An 18,313-nucleotide genomic window follows, 5' to 3' on the forward strand; every position below is an offset into this window, starting at 1 on the left:
AGCAGCCCACGAGCTTTGCTTTATGACACTATGCAGTAGCCAATTGTTTCGTTGAGCGTTCTCGTGTTCAGTCTGCCAACTTACGATCACTGCGATGGTGGATACGGACAACAGTCTGCCTTGTTGGGCGTCAGCCGGGAAGGTCAAACTATGTCGGTAGAGCGGAATAGACTTTATATATATGGTCAAGATCGCGAGATCAGTGAAGAGGGACCGTTCTTGCGAGATAGCTGCAATATGTTATCCATTGGCACGATTTTGCGGTACACAATGCCACATCCAGCGATGTGAATGTACTGGGTGTTTATTTTTGGCATCTCTATGTAGAGCTAAGATCTCCAATTAAGATGTGCAAGCAGTATCCTCGACGCCGCCATATACCAGCAAATCAGTCCCAAACGGCAAGCACAGCAGCACTGTGTCCTATCACAACACAAGTCTGCAGCCGAAGAACCTTCTAGTCTCTAAACATGTTGCTATCGCTATGAGTCAACAGGTGGGAGTGGTTGTAAGCGTAGTGATTGGAGAACACGTTCATCTTTTGTGGCCGGTATGTCCATTGCGGTAACTCGGTGATGGATGCCGCGAGGGTCCAGCTAATAATATAGAAATATAAAGTCGTGATGGAGTCATACATGGTCCGTGCAGTGGTATGTTGTGTGGGGTGGTGCGTATCATAGTCATCGATGATGGATGGAGGTGACCTTATCCAAACAGATATATATATATATTTTCTCCTACTATTCCAAAACCCTTGTCCTCTTGTATCTACACTGCTCACCTTATAACACTACCTATAGGCGTCTGTTGCTGGTGAATCTCACATCTGCACTTCCACAGAGTCGAGCCACCATGGCATCCCGAAGTGACCGATTCCAGAAGCTAACGCCACACGAACGGCGGGCAGGCGAATCTGTATGCAGGAATGCGCCTCTAGCATTTCAGGAGAGATATATAGCTAACATACCACCTTCTGCAGGCATTGAGTGAATTCGCAGACTATGTCCAGCAACAGCAGAAGCTACGGCGACTTCCACATAAAGAGGAGGACGGCAATGACTCCGCATATGGCACTCAGTCGATAGTTACCGAAGACCACGCCGAACTCGATATCCTCGACACTCTCAACCTCAGCGACGAACCCCAACAAGTCCGATTGAAGCCTCTCCTACTTGACCAGTCTGCCGATGCGGATGAGAGCATTTCCCTGCTCACTGGCGTCGTCAATGGCCGGCTAGAAGAGGGCAATGGCGAAACCCTGTTTGATCTCGGCCTCGAGGACAATGGCGATAATATGGCGTTCACAAAAGAAGATTGGGACTTTGCATTGGCGCGGATACAGCAGGTCACCAATTCAATAGGCGCCGACATCAAGTTGTTAATGACCAGGAATGTTGGTGGAGACGTGGAAGTGGAGAACGTGAATCCTAAGGATAAGGCTGTCACTGGCAAGATGATCATGAGAAGAAGACCGCAGTCTGTTGATGATGTTATTGAGACACGCGTAGTGGTCGTGGGAAATGGTATGTGTTCTCGAGGTATCCCATACTCTTTACCCGGAGCTAACGTCGGACTTAGTCGATGCGGGAAAGAGTACTATGCTCGGTGTGCTGGTAAAGGGCGGTCTTGACGATGGCAGGGGTAAAGCTCGTGTCAACCTCTTCCGCCATAAGCATGAGATCGAGAGCGGACGAACGAGCTCCGTCGGAATGGAAATCATGGGTTTCGACAGCAAGGGCGAGATCGTCACCTCTATGGTCCCTGGCAGGAAACTGTCCTGGGAGGAGATTGGCAACAGATCGTCCAAAGTGATCAGCTTCACCGATTTGGCTGGCCACGAAAAGTATCTGAGAACTACGGTCTTTGGAATGCTGAGTAGTGAGCCAAATTACTGCCTGCTGATGGTCGCTGCCAACAATGGTCTCATAGGAATGAGCAAGTAAGTCCACCACGATTGGGAATCCAATGGTAGGCAAGATACTAACGGGGCTACAGAGAGCATTTGGGCATAGCTCTGGCTCTAAACGTTCCTGTCATGGTCGTCATCACGAAAATTGATATTTGTCCTCCCCACATTCTTCAGCAGACCATAACGCAATTAACCAAGATTCTCAAGTCTCCTGGTGCTCGCAAAATTCCGATATTCATCAAGAACCGAGAAGAATGCGTCAACACTGCAGTAAGTAAATGTTCCGTGATAAGTTAGTATTGTCGTTTCCCTGACATCTCCCCGCAGACACAATTCATCAGTCAACGGATATGTCCCGTGTTCCAGGTCTCCAACGTGACTGGCGAGTCACTCGATTTGGTCAGGACGTTCCTGAATATTCTTCCTCACCATGGCCACTACGATGCCAATGCTCCATTCGAGTTCCATATCAATGACACGTTCTCTGTTCCTTTCGTTGGCACCGTCGTCAGTGGTGTCGTCAAGTCCGGCGTGATACACGCAGGAGATACAGTACTGATCGGCCCAGACTCACTTGGACAGTTCACTACGACTGCAGTTCGCAGCATAGAGCGGAAGCGTATCGCGGTGCCTGGCGCAACCGCAGGGCAAAGTGCGAGTTTCGCACTCAAGAAAGTGCGGCGCAAGGACGTCCGGAAAGGAATGGTCGTGTTACTGAAGAACGATGACAAGCCCCCAGTCGTATACCGGGAGTTCGTTGCCGAAGTCCTCATTCTCAGCCATGCCACCACTATCAAGACCAAGTATCAAGCGATGCTTCATGTTGGTCCTGTATCGCAGACTTGCGCCATAATCGATATTGATCGCGCTTACATCCGCACTGGAGATAGGGCGACTGTGGCGTTCAGATTCGTGCAAAGACCTGAATACTTGGCTGTTGGTGATCGAATACTGTTCCGCGAGGGTCGAACAAAAGGACTCGGCATCGTCAAGGCTGTTGGGTACGATCCTGCTGTTCCTCTGAATCCAGAAGCAGCTAAGGAGAGAGAAAAGACAGAAACAGGAAACGCAGCCGGCAAGGCTGCTGCATGATGAACTTTATGTATATTTGTCACTTTCGACGTACTGTAGTTTGGGCTGTCGTCGAGGGACGGCCTCTGCAGGTTCGCCTTTTCATTTTCGGATGGGCTGGTCCCGAACACGGTCAGAGGCGTCAGCGTCTGTGAGAATGAGCGAGTGCGTTTCTGCGACGGCGCATAATTTTATCGTTACACATAGGAGCACGGCGCAGACCAGAGCATTTTCCTTGTATTCCATGAAACAAAGTAGTTCTGTGAACCCACCTTTACGTTAATGCACGAAATCCATGAACAATTAACATGACTCAACAAAAACAATCAGCATGTTATTCGCTCAATCGTCGCTTTAAGGCAGTCATATTTCCATTAAAGCTTTCAGTGTCTGATTTCATGCTCAGTCGGGAAGGCGCGACCTATGTCGTTCGTCTGCGCTTATTTCTTGCCTTCTAAATGGCGAATCCCTAGAACCATAATAAATATCGATCATATACACACCCTTTCTATTCTACTGCTTTGCATTGATTATACTTGACCTCATATCATTCGACTTCAGGGACAGGGTCACTCGTTCTAGCAAAGACATCTATACCAGCAACTCTTATCACCGTTCATGAATACTTTTTCTGCTTTGTCAATATCAAAGCTGGAAAACGAATCGGAAAAGACAGTCAGCAGATCTTCGAAACAACTTGTCAACTTGCGGGCTGTTGAAAAGACTATCATAACGACCTGGCCTTTCTGTCAAGATATGGAAGGACTTCCATCTTATGCTGAGGCAATGTCTAGTGGAACGGAGCATGGAGTAACGAGCAATCACGAATCTGGTTTGGCGAGCCTTTCGGAAAGGGTATCTCAGCCATATCAAGATATCTGTGGAACGGGGAGTCACCGTCACGATGAAGCAGCAGGATCTGCTGCATCTGATTGTTCTTCCACCTCCTACACTCTGAGCGTGGGATCACAGCAGTCGACGGGACAGCCAGAGTTAGATGCCGACTCCACTCGGAGACAGCTCGTCTGACAGAGGATATGAGGCAACATGAGCGGATGAGAAGAAGTGGAGCCGCGGTCACCCTCGTGGAGATGAAGGGAAATATGTCATCGCCTGAAGGCCACAGTGCTTGTGGGACCCCTGGGAAGACTAACTCCGATATATACAAGTACACATTGGCCTTGCGCAGAAAAAAGGGGGCAATAACGCCCGAAGTACTTGCAGAGCAGTATTGTATCGCGCTCTACTGCTCTCCTTGATTCCATGTCACACTTTCTGATAAGCGAGCAGTCATATTGCAATCAAATCTCTTGCAAGACGATGCCATACACCAAGCAGTGACGGGTCTCCTGGAACTTGAAGGTTACTTCAATAAGACCAAGGAAAACTCAGGAAGCAGAAGTTTGATACCGCCGGAGAAAGCAACAGATGTTTACAGCCAACGGTATCTTGTCTGTGAGTAAGCCTTCTTACCTTTGCCGTGGGACTTATGATCATATGAAGCGAAACTGATTCAACCTCACTGTAGTCTGGATTGAGAGTTGTCTCCTGCACGGCATCTACGATGAAGCGATGGAACAATTCTTGTTGGCGCAGCAGGGAAAGCCGATCGTTGATTATGCTTATGCAAATGCGTTCTTCGATCTGTGCAGTCACACAGCCTATATCCTCCAAGCTAGACCAGGTAACTAATTCACAATCCAGTTGCCGCCAAGCTACACATGATAAAATGGTTGCAAAATACTACCAAGAATGTTTGTGTACTATGCAAAGCGAGTGAAAGCCTAGAAAACACCTTGAAGCCGTGTGAAAAGTGTCAGCAGGTCAAATTCTGCTCGGAAAAGTGCGAGATTAGGGCGACAGAAGCAGGATGTTTCCACACATATTGCTGTCCCGCTTACCTCCAGAGACATCAAATCCGAGAGTCACTCGTCTGTGCGCAAGCAGCGATGGATGAGAGACGGGCGCAGCAGGCATCAGATGAAGCTTTGATTGATGCGAAGTCAGAGAATATTCGAGGCTGGTTGACAAACCTAGTACAAAACGATGTCTTTGGTGTCCTCATAGACTCCTACCGCTTGCGTGCAGACGATGAATTCGTCTTCGAGAAAAAGCGACGAGGTCTCTATGCTGGTGGTCGTAACAACAAGCCCATCGATGACTTCAAAGACTTTCTGAACCGCGCCGAGCAGGCAAAGCCAAAGCTACTGCCGCACTGGTTGAACTACTCGCGCAGACTGCTCTGTGAGAGGAAGGCTGAGGGCTGTAGCTCTCCACAGCTAATGCTGAAGATCAATGAGCGCCAGATTAATGATACTTATTTTCATAAGGATTGGCCCATCATGATGCGCACTCTGGCGAGCAAAATCTATGGGCATGATGTGGACAGATCACCAAGGGCAACGGTCACGAAAGACCTTCCTTTCATCGTCAAGATGTTCGATAGTTGCTTGGCGGTGTCTGGGACTGGAGAGGGTCGATTACAGAGGGCAGATGAGGAGTTCCGACGGCGCATGGTGGACCCACCTGCTTCATGGAAGCGGTAAGATGCATGTCTTGGGTCGTCTGACGTTGTATAATGAAGGCAAAGGAGAGTTTGGTATCAAGATAGCACCCTCGTTGGCGTTTTGGACACTCGGTTCAACGACCTTAGTCTTAAATTGTGGATCCATCCTGATTGTCGGAACTTGGCTTCGCAGCGACCTGAGTCTGCTTTCCTAGAGAACGAAGGTATTGCTCGCGCTTGGAACCACCCAAACCTTCTGCTTCCAACTTGGCTTTTTTGGTCTTGATCCTATGTTTCTTACTGCTGGTGTGCTGAAGCCAATCACTTTCTGTGACTGCAGTCATATCACACACCTCACAGTATTTCCGCACCCACAGGTCTACCCTAGTACTCAAATCTTCTCGCCTTCGTGGTTTAGAAGAGTCTTGGATGGAAGAGTTTGGTGATGACGTCTCGGCTCCATCCTCGTCAAGATCCGGCAACATTTCTGCGGCCAGAGAGCTGAGAGAGCGCGGATTAGGCATCTCATCGTCTTTTTCCTGCAGGAACTTGCCCACTAGGTCAAGAGCTGGATCCGAGACTTGACCAGTCCAGCTCGCTGTATTAGAAGAGTCGAGCAAATAGAAGATGCGCTGTTTATGTTGCTGTGCAGTAGAGGTGCTCATAGCGTCTGTGACACTCGCATTACTCGATTCAACAAGCGAGGGACTTTTCTTCGATGCGGACGCTATTGCCGTGGCTAGTTTTATCCGAATCCATCTCGTTTGTCGTTTGCTGTATTGCCTTGTCGCGGCTTTTGTACGTTCTGTGGCTTCCGAGAAGAGTCTGTCTAGGTCAGGTTTGGCATCTACTGGATCCAGAGGCTGATCAGATGAAGGATGGCGAGCGCAATAGTACTCGAGAAACTCCTTGTACCCAATCGATACCCAGATCCCGCGTGTCATGTCAACGGGCTTGCCCGCGCGTGCTTGCTCGTCGGCGAAGCGCGATAAAGTCGCCACTTCATCTAGTAAGCCTTGCGATAACATCTTGTCTACGCGAGCGTCGAGACGTGCTGCTAGGGCTGGAGACTTTGCGTTCACCCACAGTACTAGCGTTCGTGTGCGTAGTGGAGATGCTACCGCCGGAGCGTCGTTGGGTTCCAGATCCTCTGACGGTGTGGCTGCGGCTCCTCGTCGAGCTCGTTGCTCAGCGTAGGTCTCCGATGCGGGTCGTCCGGTCTGTAGATACATCTCGAGACTCCGGCGTATCTTACGGTGGTCTTTCGGATGCCAGCGATCTGCCATGACAGGGTCGACTTTGCGAAGTTCGGCGAGGATCTCAGGCGTTGACGCGCCCAGGATGGGCCATTTCGCATTCGAATCTTGTTGGCCCTGAGTCTCTCTATCGGATGCTTCGCCACTTTCGACTCCTGCCACAGTGGTAGACACAGCTCCATCATCTTCGCGGTTCTTCCCAGCAAGTGTATCATGAAACAGCAGTGACTGCGTATAATAATGCGTCCCGCCCACCAGGACAGGAAGCCGACCTCGACTTCTGATTTCTTGTATCTTCTGTAGCGCGTGCGTGACGAAATCGCCTACCGTCCACGTCTGCTCGTCCAGACCGATCTCGCCGAGCAAGTGGTGCGGTATGCCTTCTTGCTCGTCCAGGGGGATCTTGTTAGTGATGATCGGCAGGCCTTTGTATAGCTGCATTGCGTCGCCGTTGATGATTTCGCCATTGTAGCGTTTGGCTATGTTTACTGCTAGCTGTGCGGGAGGTGGTGAGTTTTGACATGTCTCTTAATTCAATTGATTTTTATTGATCTTGCAGGTGACTCGATGAAGGAAACAAAAGATGAGTTCTTATTTTATGTTTTAAGTGTATGCGGATGATTCATCCTTTTTTTTCAACTCTCTTCTTTCTTGAAGCATTTGCAAATTGACAAAAGACAATGGCTGATGATGGAATATGAAAATAATACCTACATACCTCCGACTTGCCTGTTCCAGTCGACCCAACGACGGCGATCAAGGGAGCTCGCCAAGAAGAGTGGTGTTGGTGGGACATGATACTACTGTAGAAAACTCTCTTTATCAAAGTCCCCGAAACTGCTTTCCCAAGCATTTGACAACTCTCTCCTCAAAACGAGTGACGTTGAAACAACAGAAAGTTCTTGGATAACCACGCTTGTCCACTACGAGAATGTCATGATTCCATGATGCGATTTACGACAACGCAAGCGAAGAAAAGGCTCGCGCTTTGACGAACTTCGACAAAGCCTCTTCTTGGCAACATAAGTATTCCCATATCATTAAATCTCGCCGAGTGCATTGTACTAACTACATACTGCTGAAAGGAGAGAATATCATAGACATTCGATTCGACAAGTTACAGAAACATGGCAGCAACCAAGCAAGAAAGGGAACCCTCTGTAGAGACGAAAAGTCTTACCTTTGCTTTTCCGGATGGCAGCTCAGGTCTGCAGAACGTAACGCTTGATCTACCACACAGTAGTCGAACACTTTTGATTGGAGGTGAGTCATGGCATCCTCCCGACTCTACGAACCTCGTGATATCAAATACAACACAATATATTCCTAAAATCATGAGAGCATTGCACTAACAACAAACCCTCCACATAGCAAATGGAGCAGGTAAAACCACTCTACTGCGCCTGCTCTCAGGCAAGCGCATGTCTCCAGCAGGAACAGTGTACGTCGGGGGCGTGGACCCCTTCATCGAGGGTCTCGAGGGAGTGACATACCTCGGCATGGAGTGGACGCTGAACAGCATCACGCGCACCGACATCGACGTGCCCACTCTGCTGTCCTCGATCGGAGGCGACGCATACCCAGAGCGCCGCGACGAGCTCGTGCGCATCCTCGACGTCGACCTCTCGTGGCGTCTCCACGCCGTCTCCGACGGCGAGCGCAGACGCGTCCAGTTGTGTATGGGCCTCATTCGGCCCTGGACGGTTCTGCTGCTTGACGAGATCACTGTTGATCTCGACCTCTTGTCTCGACATAACTTCCTGCAGTTCCTGAAGCGCGAGACAGAGTCGCGCAAGTGCACCATCGTCTACGCCACTCACATCCTTGATAACTTGGCTGAGTGGCCGACGCATCTTGTTCATATGAGTCTGGGCAAGGTGAGGCAGGCGGGCCGGGTGGAGGACTTTGATATCGATTCTGTCAAGGAGGTCATTCCCGGTAATTCTCGCCTTGGTCAATTGGTGTTGCAGTGGTTGCAGGAGGATCTCAAAAATAGAGGACCTAGGAATGGTATGAGGTCTGAAGGCATGAGTTATCCGAATCTTGAAGGCAAGGGAGGGTTCGGGTTTGAGAAGAGGGCTGATTAAGGGCATCCTGTCTGTCTAGGAAGGAGGATCTGGGGAGGAGTCACGCTGTTCAACATGTTGGCTAACGACTGATGTTTGTGTTGCATCACTTCAACACATAGATGATTTGGGTATCAAGACGGACGGAACGATTTTCAACATTACTACTTTCATGGGTTACTTCAACACTGGTGGGCCGGGGTTCATATAGCATCCATTCTGTTACGATCTTCATCGGCAAAATCATAACTCGCACGGCGAATTCAGAAGGTCAGATACGGTGTATTTCATATATGTTCAAGTCATTATCTTTCCCAAATTCATCTATCATCTCATCATGTGTTAAAGTCTGTAAATGCGAGCACTCCGTGACCAATGCAACCGTTCCATGCAATGCATCTTCCAAGTCCAGTTCTACTCATCTATGATGCGTGAGCATCCTGGGTGCCTCCGTACGCAGCATGGTTCTGTCTATCGGCTTCAAGAAGACCAGTCTCCTCTCCTTCGCCGTCCGAAGCCGCATCGGTTGGGTCGTTGAAGTTGGGTACCCAACCTCTCATCCATCCGCTGACTCTACGCCATCTCCAGCGACCATGATCGCCAGCCTCTTCTAGGATGACGACCTTCGAGCCTTCACCGCCGTCTCCATACATCAAAAATTGTACCCCGACGGCGCCATCTAGTCCGAGTACGCCCGCTGCACCGAGCCAGAAAGGCAGAGCGTTCAAAAGCCACTCTACGCGGTCGTTACCTTCCTTGCCAGCCCAGCCACTGTTTCCATAAGGACCACAAGAATACCATGCGTTTGGGTTTGTGGCAATGGAAGTGCTGTAGAACAGATTGCCGAAGAATGCGGCGATGAACAGTCCGGGTGAAAGACCCGCGGTGGACTTTCTCGACCAATTCTTGTAAATCTGTGGCACGCGGGATCCAAGGTAGAGAACAGTACTGACCCACGACAGGACCATGCCAGCGGCCTCGAGCGGAGTCGGGCCTTCTTGCACAGCTTGCGAGACCATCGTCGGCGGAGGTGTCTTGACTGGTGATGCTGTGACGAGAGAGATCAGGCAGGCGATCATGACAATCGTGCGAGGCGACGGTGAACCCAAAGATCCCGATGCTTGGGTACGGTAGATTGTACGTGCTCCAGCTCGGCAAGGGGGACTGCCATTGCCGTCTTTCTCGTTGCCGTCTTCGTCGATGTCACGATAATCAGGCATGCGCCACATGCCTGCCTGCACGCGCTGCGTAGTGTTGATATCCTTGGCCTGGCTCTTGAAACTTCTGTTGTCCGATGTGTCTGTTCCAGAGGTCTGCCTGCTCAGAGCCGACATTCCCTCGATGACTACTTGCGACATGTCGCCATCTCCTCCCTCATTGTCTCTATTCTCGCCGTGTTGTTTCCTCGGCCAGGCGAGTCGTATCGTGTAGCCGTGCTTCAGCTTCTCGTACCACAGCCACTGTGCGACCAACATGAAGTCCACCAGACAGTAGTAGGCTGCTATGATCGTCTGCCATGCCGCCTGGTGCGTGAAGATGGCTCCGAGCAAGTTCGTCAGATCTCCCAGGCACCACTCCACCAGAAAGAAGATGGAGAGTCCCGAAGTGCTTTTCAACGAGTGATTCTTGTAGATCTGCGGCAACTGAGCGAACAACCAGCTGACTATCGATAGCGTTCCCAGGGTAGTGGATATGAGCGCAAGGTTCGTGGGGATGCATGTATGGAACGTGGCCGAGAAACGCTGCAGTATCTCGCTCTCCGGACTACATTGTTCTGGTAGCGCTGGACGAAGTGACTGTAGTAGTTGCCATGACATGTTCTTTCTGTGGTGAGCGGGGTGCCCGATATATACCGCGGAAGTATATACAGGAGACGAACGATAGATATATCCCCAAGAGAGGTACGATATGTGATGAGATCGAGAAAGAGTCTAGGAAAGGAGACAAGGAGAGATGGGAGGACAACTGTGTCCATCTGACAACGGTTCCGAATGACCATACGGCTTACCTGACCTACTGATAACTAACATGCCGGCATGCAGTATCATGTGCTGGCGCCTACCTTACCGTCTCCACCAACGACTTGCCTTCGCCCATGATAAGGGATCGCCGTGTTCGGAAAGATAAGAGATGGCTATCTGTAAAGCCAAAGTTGGGGCGGAAGATTGTCGGCTGCAGCAATCCATCAGTGTTTTGGTTGCGTAACCCTTGTGTATAAAGTACTGGTACTACTACCGTCTGTACCTCGGGTTCGTGAGACACAAAGCAGCATATTCAATGTGCGACTACCCAACCGTGGGTCATTTCTTCCAGTAATTGAGAGTTATGATGAACACCTAATGGTACTATGAATATGTTCCGATGACTATGACGCGGTGGCTGTGTCCGTCAATCTATTGTGGGCCGACACTTGGGTGTTGTCCCTCACGCTTCATGTGTTTACAGAGTGACAATCTTCAGCTACACAACAAGCATTGCTACGACAAGTCACCCTACGTAATATCCGATTATTCATGCACTGTGGTCAGTGATGACAAGACTTAGTATCGCAGCGGAGAAACACTTTTGTTTTCTGTCAAATATTTAGTTCTAAAGAGGGTGGAAAACCACATCGTATCTGACATGATGCCGCACTAAACGCCCAAAAAGTGGTTGAACGCGTGTCTGTCAGGCCGCTCTGCCACATTCATCTCTGGAATGACTGATCGTGAATTTCAAGCAAGAATGTAAGAAAGAGTTAATCCCAAGCACGAACGCCTACGCCTGATTTCCAGTGATTGATACGAGTATAATGAACGCCTTGAACTCATGATTGTGGCTAGGAACTCGAATGTCCTTCGTGACGTGTTGTGGCAACATCCTTGGGTGGTGATGTTGGTGATTTGTGTTTGTACTGTGAGACGACAGGCTCATTATATCAAGAGAAAACGCCTTTGGCTCGGTGCGTTGTGGGATATCTTCGTGACAAAATAGCAAAATCCTGGGAGGGTAAACTTTTGGCAGTGTTGCGCCGTATATACCGGGGGCAGTATTGACATGGTGTATCGTGATGCGATCGTAAATGCAAGTCCAAGGAAGTGTATGTGATGGACCAGAAAATAGAGGTCGAGCGCCCTGTTTATGCGGTGGCCGTGATCGAAGCCTCTCCGCGTTGGGTCATATGCTCTGCTTGGAAGTCGAGGGCGCTTGCCATGACTTGGGTCACTGCAACAAATTAGTTTCTTATAGCAGTACAGTACGTCGGTTAACAGGCTCATTGACTTACCTGGCCAAACGGCAGCCTTCTCGAGCATCAGCCCAGTGATCTTCAGTATTCTACTTCCCAATCCTCGGTTTGCCAGTCCTGACAGTCCATCCATATTGTTGAGTTCTCCCATAGCGTTAGGGTCGATAGCACGAAGCATGTTGGCGTGACGGATCATCTTCTCCTCCATCATTGCGCAAATGTGTTCGATTTTCCCCAACAGCTCTACGTCCTCGGTCTCGAGTAGCATGATGGCTGGGACTTGGGTGTAATCAACCTCCGCTTGTCCGAGGATACCAAGGTAACGGCCGACTCTTTCTTGCACTGTACAACCCCACTCAGCAAGCACTTGACTGCAGTCAAAGAAGCACATAGCCGACTGTATCGGAAGCTCATGGGAAGCTGGATCGGCGAATGTAAGGTTCCACTTCGAAGCTATAAGGAGCGAATCGGCAGCATAGAAAGCAGCCTTTCGTAGGTGCTTCTCGCGTTTTGATGTTTGACCTGACGAGATAGCCTGACTACTGCGACGTCCGTCCATGGAGCCACGCGAGGCGCCGGTTTGATTGTGTGTTGATTCCCCAGACTCTGGGGATCCAGTAGCGTGTTGAACAATTTCCAGACCTCGTGCGAGCTCCTCGGCCATGACGTTGAAGTCGCGCGCCCAGAAAGCCTCCTTGGATCTGCCGAGGTTTACAAAGAGCCTCACGAAAGCCAGATCGAGCAGTGGGATACTGTCTGCAGACAACGGTCCCCGCCCAGATGGGTTGGGTCGCTCAAGAGTATGATGGGGAGTCGCTTTCCAAGCGGCTTGCCACGCATTGAGTGCGGGTTCGATGTGCGAAAACATCGAATCCGTTTCGTGGGCGGTCCATTGTCGACCGTGATGGCGACTGCGGGTCTCCCATATGTAATTGTGAAGTGCATTGATAAGCACCAAGCATCCAAAGGTGCTGGGTCTGAGCTGTTCCAGGCGTAAGGAGTCATGGATACTAAGGTGCTGTCCTTGATTTGGATGAAGTAGCGTGAGCAGGGCTGACTCGAACGACATTGCGTTCGCTTCAGCAGCCTTAGAGCCACCTCTGCTGATCCACTCTTGAGCGCTATCGGCTGTCCATAGATCCTCATCGCAGGGCAGATCAAGCAAGACTTCAGAGTTCATAATGGCGGGGGATTGGTTGTAAGCTGTCACTAGAAGACTAGAGAGAATGAAGACAGCGAAGAGTGTGCGCTTGCGCTCCTCTTTCTCCTTCCAGCGTAGCCACTGGCCATGCAGTCTGGAGTACTGGGTGGAGCCGGATGGACTATGTGCCTCCACTTTAACTCTGTCAGCATCGTCATTAGAAGCAGGGCGAGCCAATTCAGCCGCACGTGCTAGGCTGACCAGTGCTGCACAGTGAGTGCTAGCGATGTCTGCAGCTGTCTTGTCTCCACTGAAGTGACCGTAGATGACATTCAGAAGCATTGCCTGCACCAGCCAAAGAGGTGTGTTGTGCGTGGACCCTTCTTGGGTGAGCATCTGATGACCATTGACAGCTGCAGACAGATCTGCCCGACGACGTTCTTCGAGGTAGCTTTGAATCATCTTCTTCGCGGATTCAAACAAGTCCCTCGAGATCGCTTGATCATATTCATGCAGGGCACCTATGGCGGCCATGGCTAAGATGAGGCAGCCCCCACCTCCGACAATGCCAGCATGTCCCACATTTGCATGAGCTGAAGCAGGTCGCAGATTGTTGACGTAATCGGGAGAGTCGAATGACAGTGTGGGGATGTGCAGGAAGGGAAGGTGTGGGTGGAAATAGTGCACGTAGGCGTTGATGTATCGCTGGAGATCAGCCGTTCCTGGCAGACTTGGGCCATGGACAGCGGGATGAGGGGAGAGTGGGGAGCTGATGGATGGCTGAGAGAATTTTCGCTGCGTGCCGTGCCCGAAGCCTGACGTTTGTGAGAGACTGAGCAGAAGAGCTTGACGAGTCGCGTCGGTGATTGAGTCGGTCGACACCGAGGTGATGGAACTGTGCCGAGCACTACCATTCATCGACGCAGATGACACACTCGGGCTGTCTGGATCGAAATTTGACAATGAAGGCTGCTGAAAGTTGTAATGCATGCCGTTTGTCATGTGCTGATCGGAGATGTTGCTCTGCGCCATGATGCCTTCATAGAATGTTTCGGTGGACGCCAAATGGTCATGAAGGTTATGCGGCGAGATGGTTGCAGAAGGTGAATCTAAATTGGGAAGCCCAGAACCCAAGCCATCAAGGTTGAGAGAGCCTGGATTAAGCAACGCTTGAGCGGACACGTCTTGAGGGGTCCAGGACATGTGTGCGGCAGCGCTTGTAGGATCAACGATAGCCTCGGAGAAGCCACTCTGACTGGCGCTGCTGCTGAACCGCGACGGTGACGACTCTTCAATCGCATTCTCGTTGCTCTGAGGGTGCATCTGGCCGTCCCAATTGCGGATCCAGCTGAAATCATCGTCCAATTCTATACCACCCAGCGTATTGGGGAACGAGGGAAAGCCGGTCATGTTGTTATGAGTTGCTGGGGATGTCATCGAGCCGCCGAAGTGAAGCTGTGCTGGATTTATCGTGTTTCCACCCGGCGTGAGAAGCTGATCGAGGTCAAACAGATTTGCGGCTGAAGGTGTCGTGTTCGAGAATGTCTCGGAGAAGTCCATAGCTGCACTGCTGGCGTCGAACTTTGGCATGTCAAATAAGCCACGGGGTCCTGGGAACGAGGAAGGTCCACGAAGGTCCAGCTGAGTTGGCCTGGTCGCACCGCTCATGCTCACTCTGTGATGGTTTGATGTGTTTAGCTCGTTAATTCTGCTGTTGGCACCGGGAAGGTTGTCCATCAATCCCAGAGAAGCCAGATCCAGCGACCCAAGAGTTGTTGCCCGTGGGCGCTGTGCTGCAGCCGCTCCTCCATTTCCTCCGTTGTTTGCGACAGAATTCTTCCTCACCCTAGCGCCGCCGGCAGAAGTTCCACTGTTGCTTTCCCGTCTGGCATTTTTAGGCCGTGCTGGATTGCTCTGGTAGTGTAGTTTTTGCTGATGCCGTAGGAGTAGGTCTCTGCGGGCGAAACATCTGGTGCACTCCTGGCACTCGAAGGGTTTCTCCTTGGTGTGTGATCGTTCGTGTCTCTTCAGGTGTTCCAGTCTCGCGAAACATCTACCGCAAGTGCCGCAGACGTGTGGTCGCGGCTTATCGGTCTTGGGTGGGGGGAATTGAGAGGCATTGGCGGGCGCTGCTGTTGCGGCCGCTTGATCCTTGATTTCTAACTTAGTCAGTGGTCTGCAGACTCGGTATTAGCTGCTGGTCGAACCTTTCTTAATCTCGGGGTGTTGGAAGATGGGTTCATTGCTGCCTGTCGATGCCTCCTCGGGCGGCGTTTGCAGCTGGGCAGTGGCGTCCGAAAGCATGATGGAATCCTTTTCTGTGGTAGACGTTCTGGGAAGCGCAAGAGTAAGATAATGATAGCCAGATGGTCTGGGAAGAGGTGAGCGGATGAGCCTGTTCGTGCCTCGGGATGTTCAGGTCTCAAAGTGGTTCAGGTGATCCAGATGATTCCAGTGAGGTCACCAAAGAACATCAGTCGATGACAGTCTGGCAGTCTTGATCGGACGTGGTTTCCTGCGCTCGTTCAAGGCCACAATGGGAGACCACCGGGCGAATGAGAGGTCGGTGAATTGGAACAATAACACCAATGAGGTCCTGGCGCGGCGATCCAATGGGGCGCACTCCGGGGTAGTGGAACAGTACGTTCACTGCTTTGATTAGTCTGCACGTCGTGATAATGATGATAACAGACGGTGAGCACGTCCCGAGTCGGCTTGTTAATTGTCAAAGAAACCGCGAAGATTGCAGAGATGAAGAGCGAGGACGAGGGTTGATTCCACAAGAAACGGAAGGTAAGAGGATCCGTAGAACAGCTTTGGGGGAAAGTGGCTCGTCGCGGGTTAAGGTTCGAACCAGCCTGGAATGGCCTGAATTAACGTTGGAGACCCCCGTGCTAGAGACGGACTTGGAACGCAGTCAAGGGACCAGCATGGACTGGGTTGGGTGTGGCTCAAACGGAGAAACAACTCGTGATCAGTTTAAACCCGAAGTCTGACGAGGCAACTACTCGTACGCGCTGACGCGGATCACCACAGCCAGAAATGGAAAAGCTAGATCAGACACTCCTGGGCCCAATGGTTGTATATACAACGGAAAGATGAAATGGGAAGGGGAAGACAGCTTGGAAGTGGGAAGTGGGATAAAAGGGCAAGTACCAGCTCGGTGGCTGCACAACAGAATCCGGGGACGGACGTGGAGAAGGTCAGCTTAGAGCGAGAGTGATGTCCAGCACAGCCAGCACCGGCAGCATCAGTGCATCAGTGCATGCACATATGCTTCGCGGCTGCCTCGCAACAACGCCTCGAAGACTCAATAATGTCTCGGCTGGGCGTAGCTTGCCACGAGGGTCCTACGCGATTGGGATGGATATGCTGACGAGGCGAGAGTGAGAGAGGTACAAGCAAAACAGGGGTGCTTCCGCTATGCGAGGTCCAAGGATACACTTCACACTTCACAGGTTGCAGTACGTACAGAACAATCCGCTCCCGTAGGTACAGGTAGCAGGTATGCATCATGATGTGCGTGCAGGTGTCCTGTCCTTAAGCTCGCTCGTCTGTGCTCACCGAGACACCCGACTAACATTGCGCTTTTACTCCATGCCGCTACGCATTCTTGCAAATCGTAATCCTTGTGAGCAGGGATCCGCATTTTCTCCCACCCGCTCTAACTCTACCTGGGTTAGTGTGCCGCAGCATGCCCCACAATCCATTCAATGTGCTCGTTGAAGGTTTCCCACGGCTTGGCTGCCTTTTTTCCTTTCTTCCGCGGAGCAGATGTAATTGATTCTGTTACCGGCGACCACAGTAGAGGTACCTACGCTCGGATATGAGGCCAATCCAGGAGAGACAGGTGTACGAGAAACACTTTAGGAAGGGCCTCGCAGTGTCGCGCCATCAGTCGCACTTCAGGGATATAGACTATGGCGAGAAGCAGCTGACCGCCTTGTCGTATCATGATACCATAGCGGCCGGACTAGCGTAGATGTTCTGTGTCACCACTCGACCTGCTGGTTTTTTTGGAAGCTCCCGAACCAGGAGCACTTAGTCCAAAGTCTACGGAGGTAATACTGGCAGAACGTGTGCAGGTACTGTATTTTGCATGTCAAGTGCCAACGGCGAACCACGATAGGTACGGCCGACGGGATCATGGCGGTACTCCTGCAGGTGGAAAAACCTACAGCACCTATAGATCACAGATTAAGGTAATCTAAGCCATCATACAGCTGTGGATACAAGTACGGTTAAAATCTGCATTTGTGGTCATACAGTACTTGTGGACAGCATTCGGAGAGTCCGTCGGTATGAACCTTGTAGTGCGCACCCGCTCGGTATTTGGAAAGGAAAATCTGAGTGACTGTTATAGTCAAGGTACCTTGCCTTCCAGGGTCTCCTTAGTTTGATCACTGCCGGGGAGGACCAGAGTTCGTCCACCAGTATCGTCTTATTTGCTGCGTATGCCCAGTCGTCACAGCTGACACTCAATGTCTCAGGGTGTGAGTCGGGCATAAGCACCGAGATCACCGAACCCTCACAGAGTGAAGTCTCGGCGCAATTTCAAGCCTGCAACCCACATCTGCCAACGCATTGCTGATTAGCAAGCCGCTTCCACAAAATTAAGTAGTGTATCCACTCACTGCTGAAGGAGCTGCACATTGCAGGTGACTTGATTCGACAGCCACATTTGGGCCGTGTTAACCGCAACGTCACTTCGCCAAGCCTTGCCTCGTCTGCATTAGTCTTTTTTGTGCACAAGTTCGGTCCGTGGGAGAGACCGCTGAAGATTGGCCTCGAAGCCGCTTGTTCTCAGTGCTGGATTTACCTTCAATCTGACCTCTACTGTACAATACATTAGGTGCTCGCACAATGCGCGGACGAAAAGACCATGGACGGGCGAATAGCATTCGTAGGAATAGTGAAATGGCGCAACAGACCAGGGACGATCAACGCTCAGTTCGCCATGCGGTCGGCACTAGTGTCATACAGCAGCGCTAAGCCCCGTGTAGTCAAATCTGGGGCCGTCGGCCGTTTGCCTTCGATCACGAGGACGTACAATATGATTCATGGGGTCAAATTGTGGGTGCGACTTCTCTAACCAATCTCGTTTCGGCGCCTGCCGTTCCCCTATTACGCGAACGTAC

The 18,313-nt window shown here is 51.0% G+C and overlaps 6 protein-coding genes across 6 annotated transcripts; 3 read left to right on the forward strand and 3 right to left on the reverse strand.

The window, feature by feature from the left end:
* Positions 1-852: 852 nt before the first annotated feature.
* Positions 853-3,001, forward strand: AAFC00_002762 (uncharacterized protein; the record flags this gene model as incomplete). The annotated part of the gene is made up of 5 exons (XM_069342125.1): positions 853-915; positions 980-1,523; positions 1,579-1,939; positions 1,996-2,179; positions 2,237-3,001. The coding sequence occupies 5 exons, from the start codon at positions 853-855 to the stop codon at positions 2,999-3,001; spliced, it is 1,917 nt and encodes a 638-aa protein (XP_069198634.1).
* Positions 3,002-4,701: 1,700 nt separating this feature from the next.
* Positions 4,702-5,526, forward strand: AAFC00_002763 (uncharacterized protein; the record flags this gene model as incomplete). Its single annotated transcript, XM_069348038.1, has 1 exon — positions 4,702-5,526. The coding sequence occupies one exon, from the start codon at positions 4,702-4,704 to the stop codon at positions 5,524-5,526; it is 825 nt and encodes a 274-aa protein (XP_069198635.1).
* A 109-nt stretch (positions 5,527-5,635) lies between these two features.
* Positions 5,636-7,538, reverse strand: AAFC00_002764 (uncharacterized protein; the record flags this gene model as incomplete). The annotated part of the gene is made up of 2 exons (XM_069342126.1): positions 5,636-7,237; positions 7,461-7,538. 2 exons carry the CDS (start codon positions 7,536-7,538, stop codon positions 5,636-5,638), a joined length of 1,680 nt encoding a protein of 559 aa, XP_069198636.1.
* Positions 7,539-7,869: 331 nt separating this feature from the next.
* On the forward strand, positions 7,870-8,829 carry AAFC00_002765 (uncharacterized protein; the record flags this gene model as incomplete). The annotated part of the gene is made up of 2 exons (XM_069342127.1): positions 7,870-8,005; positions 8,114-8,829. The coding sequence occupies 2 exons, from the start codon at positions 7,870-7,872 to the stop codon at positions 8,827-8,829; spliced, it is 852 nt and encodes a 283-aa protein (XP_069198637.1).
* Positions 8,830-9,230: 401 nt separating this feature from the next.
* Positions 9,231-10,625, reverse strand: AAFC00_002766 (uncharacterized protein; the record flags this gene model as incomplete). The annotated part of the gene is made up of 1 exon (XM_069342129.1): positions 9,231-10,625. One exon carries the CDS (start codon positions 10,623-10,625, stop codon positions 9,231-9,233), a length of 1,395 nt encoding a protein of 464 aa, XP_069198638.1.
* A 1,301-nt stretch (positions 10,626-11,926) lies between these two features.
* AAFC00_002767 (uncharacterized protein) lies at positions 11,927-15,479 on the reverse strand (the record flags this gene model as incomplete). The annotated part of the gene is made up of 3 exons (XM_069342130.1): positions 11,927-12,012; positions 12,074-15,334; positions 15,383-15,479. 3 exons carry the CDS (start codon positions 15,477-15,479, stop codon positions 11,927-11,929), a joined length of 3,444 nt encoding a protein of 1,147 aa, XP_069198639.1.
* Positions 15,480-18,313: the final 2,834 nt, after the last annotated feature.

Source organism: Neodothiora populina (assembly GCF_041146345.1).
Source record: "Neodothiora populina strain CPC 39397 chromosome Unknown canker_contig_15, whole genome shotgun sequence".
NCBI classification, from domain to species: domain Eukaryota; kingdom Fungi; phylum Ascomycota; class Dothideomycetes; order Dothideales; family Dothioraceae; genus Neodothiora; species Neodothiora populina.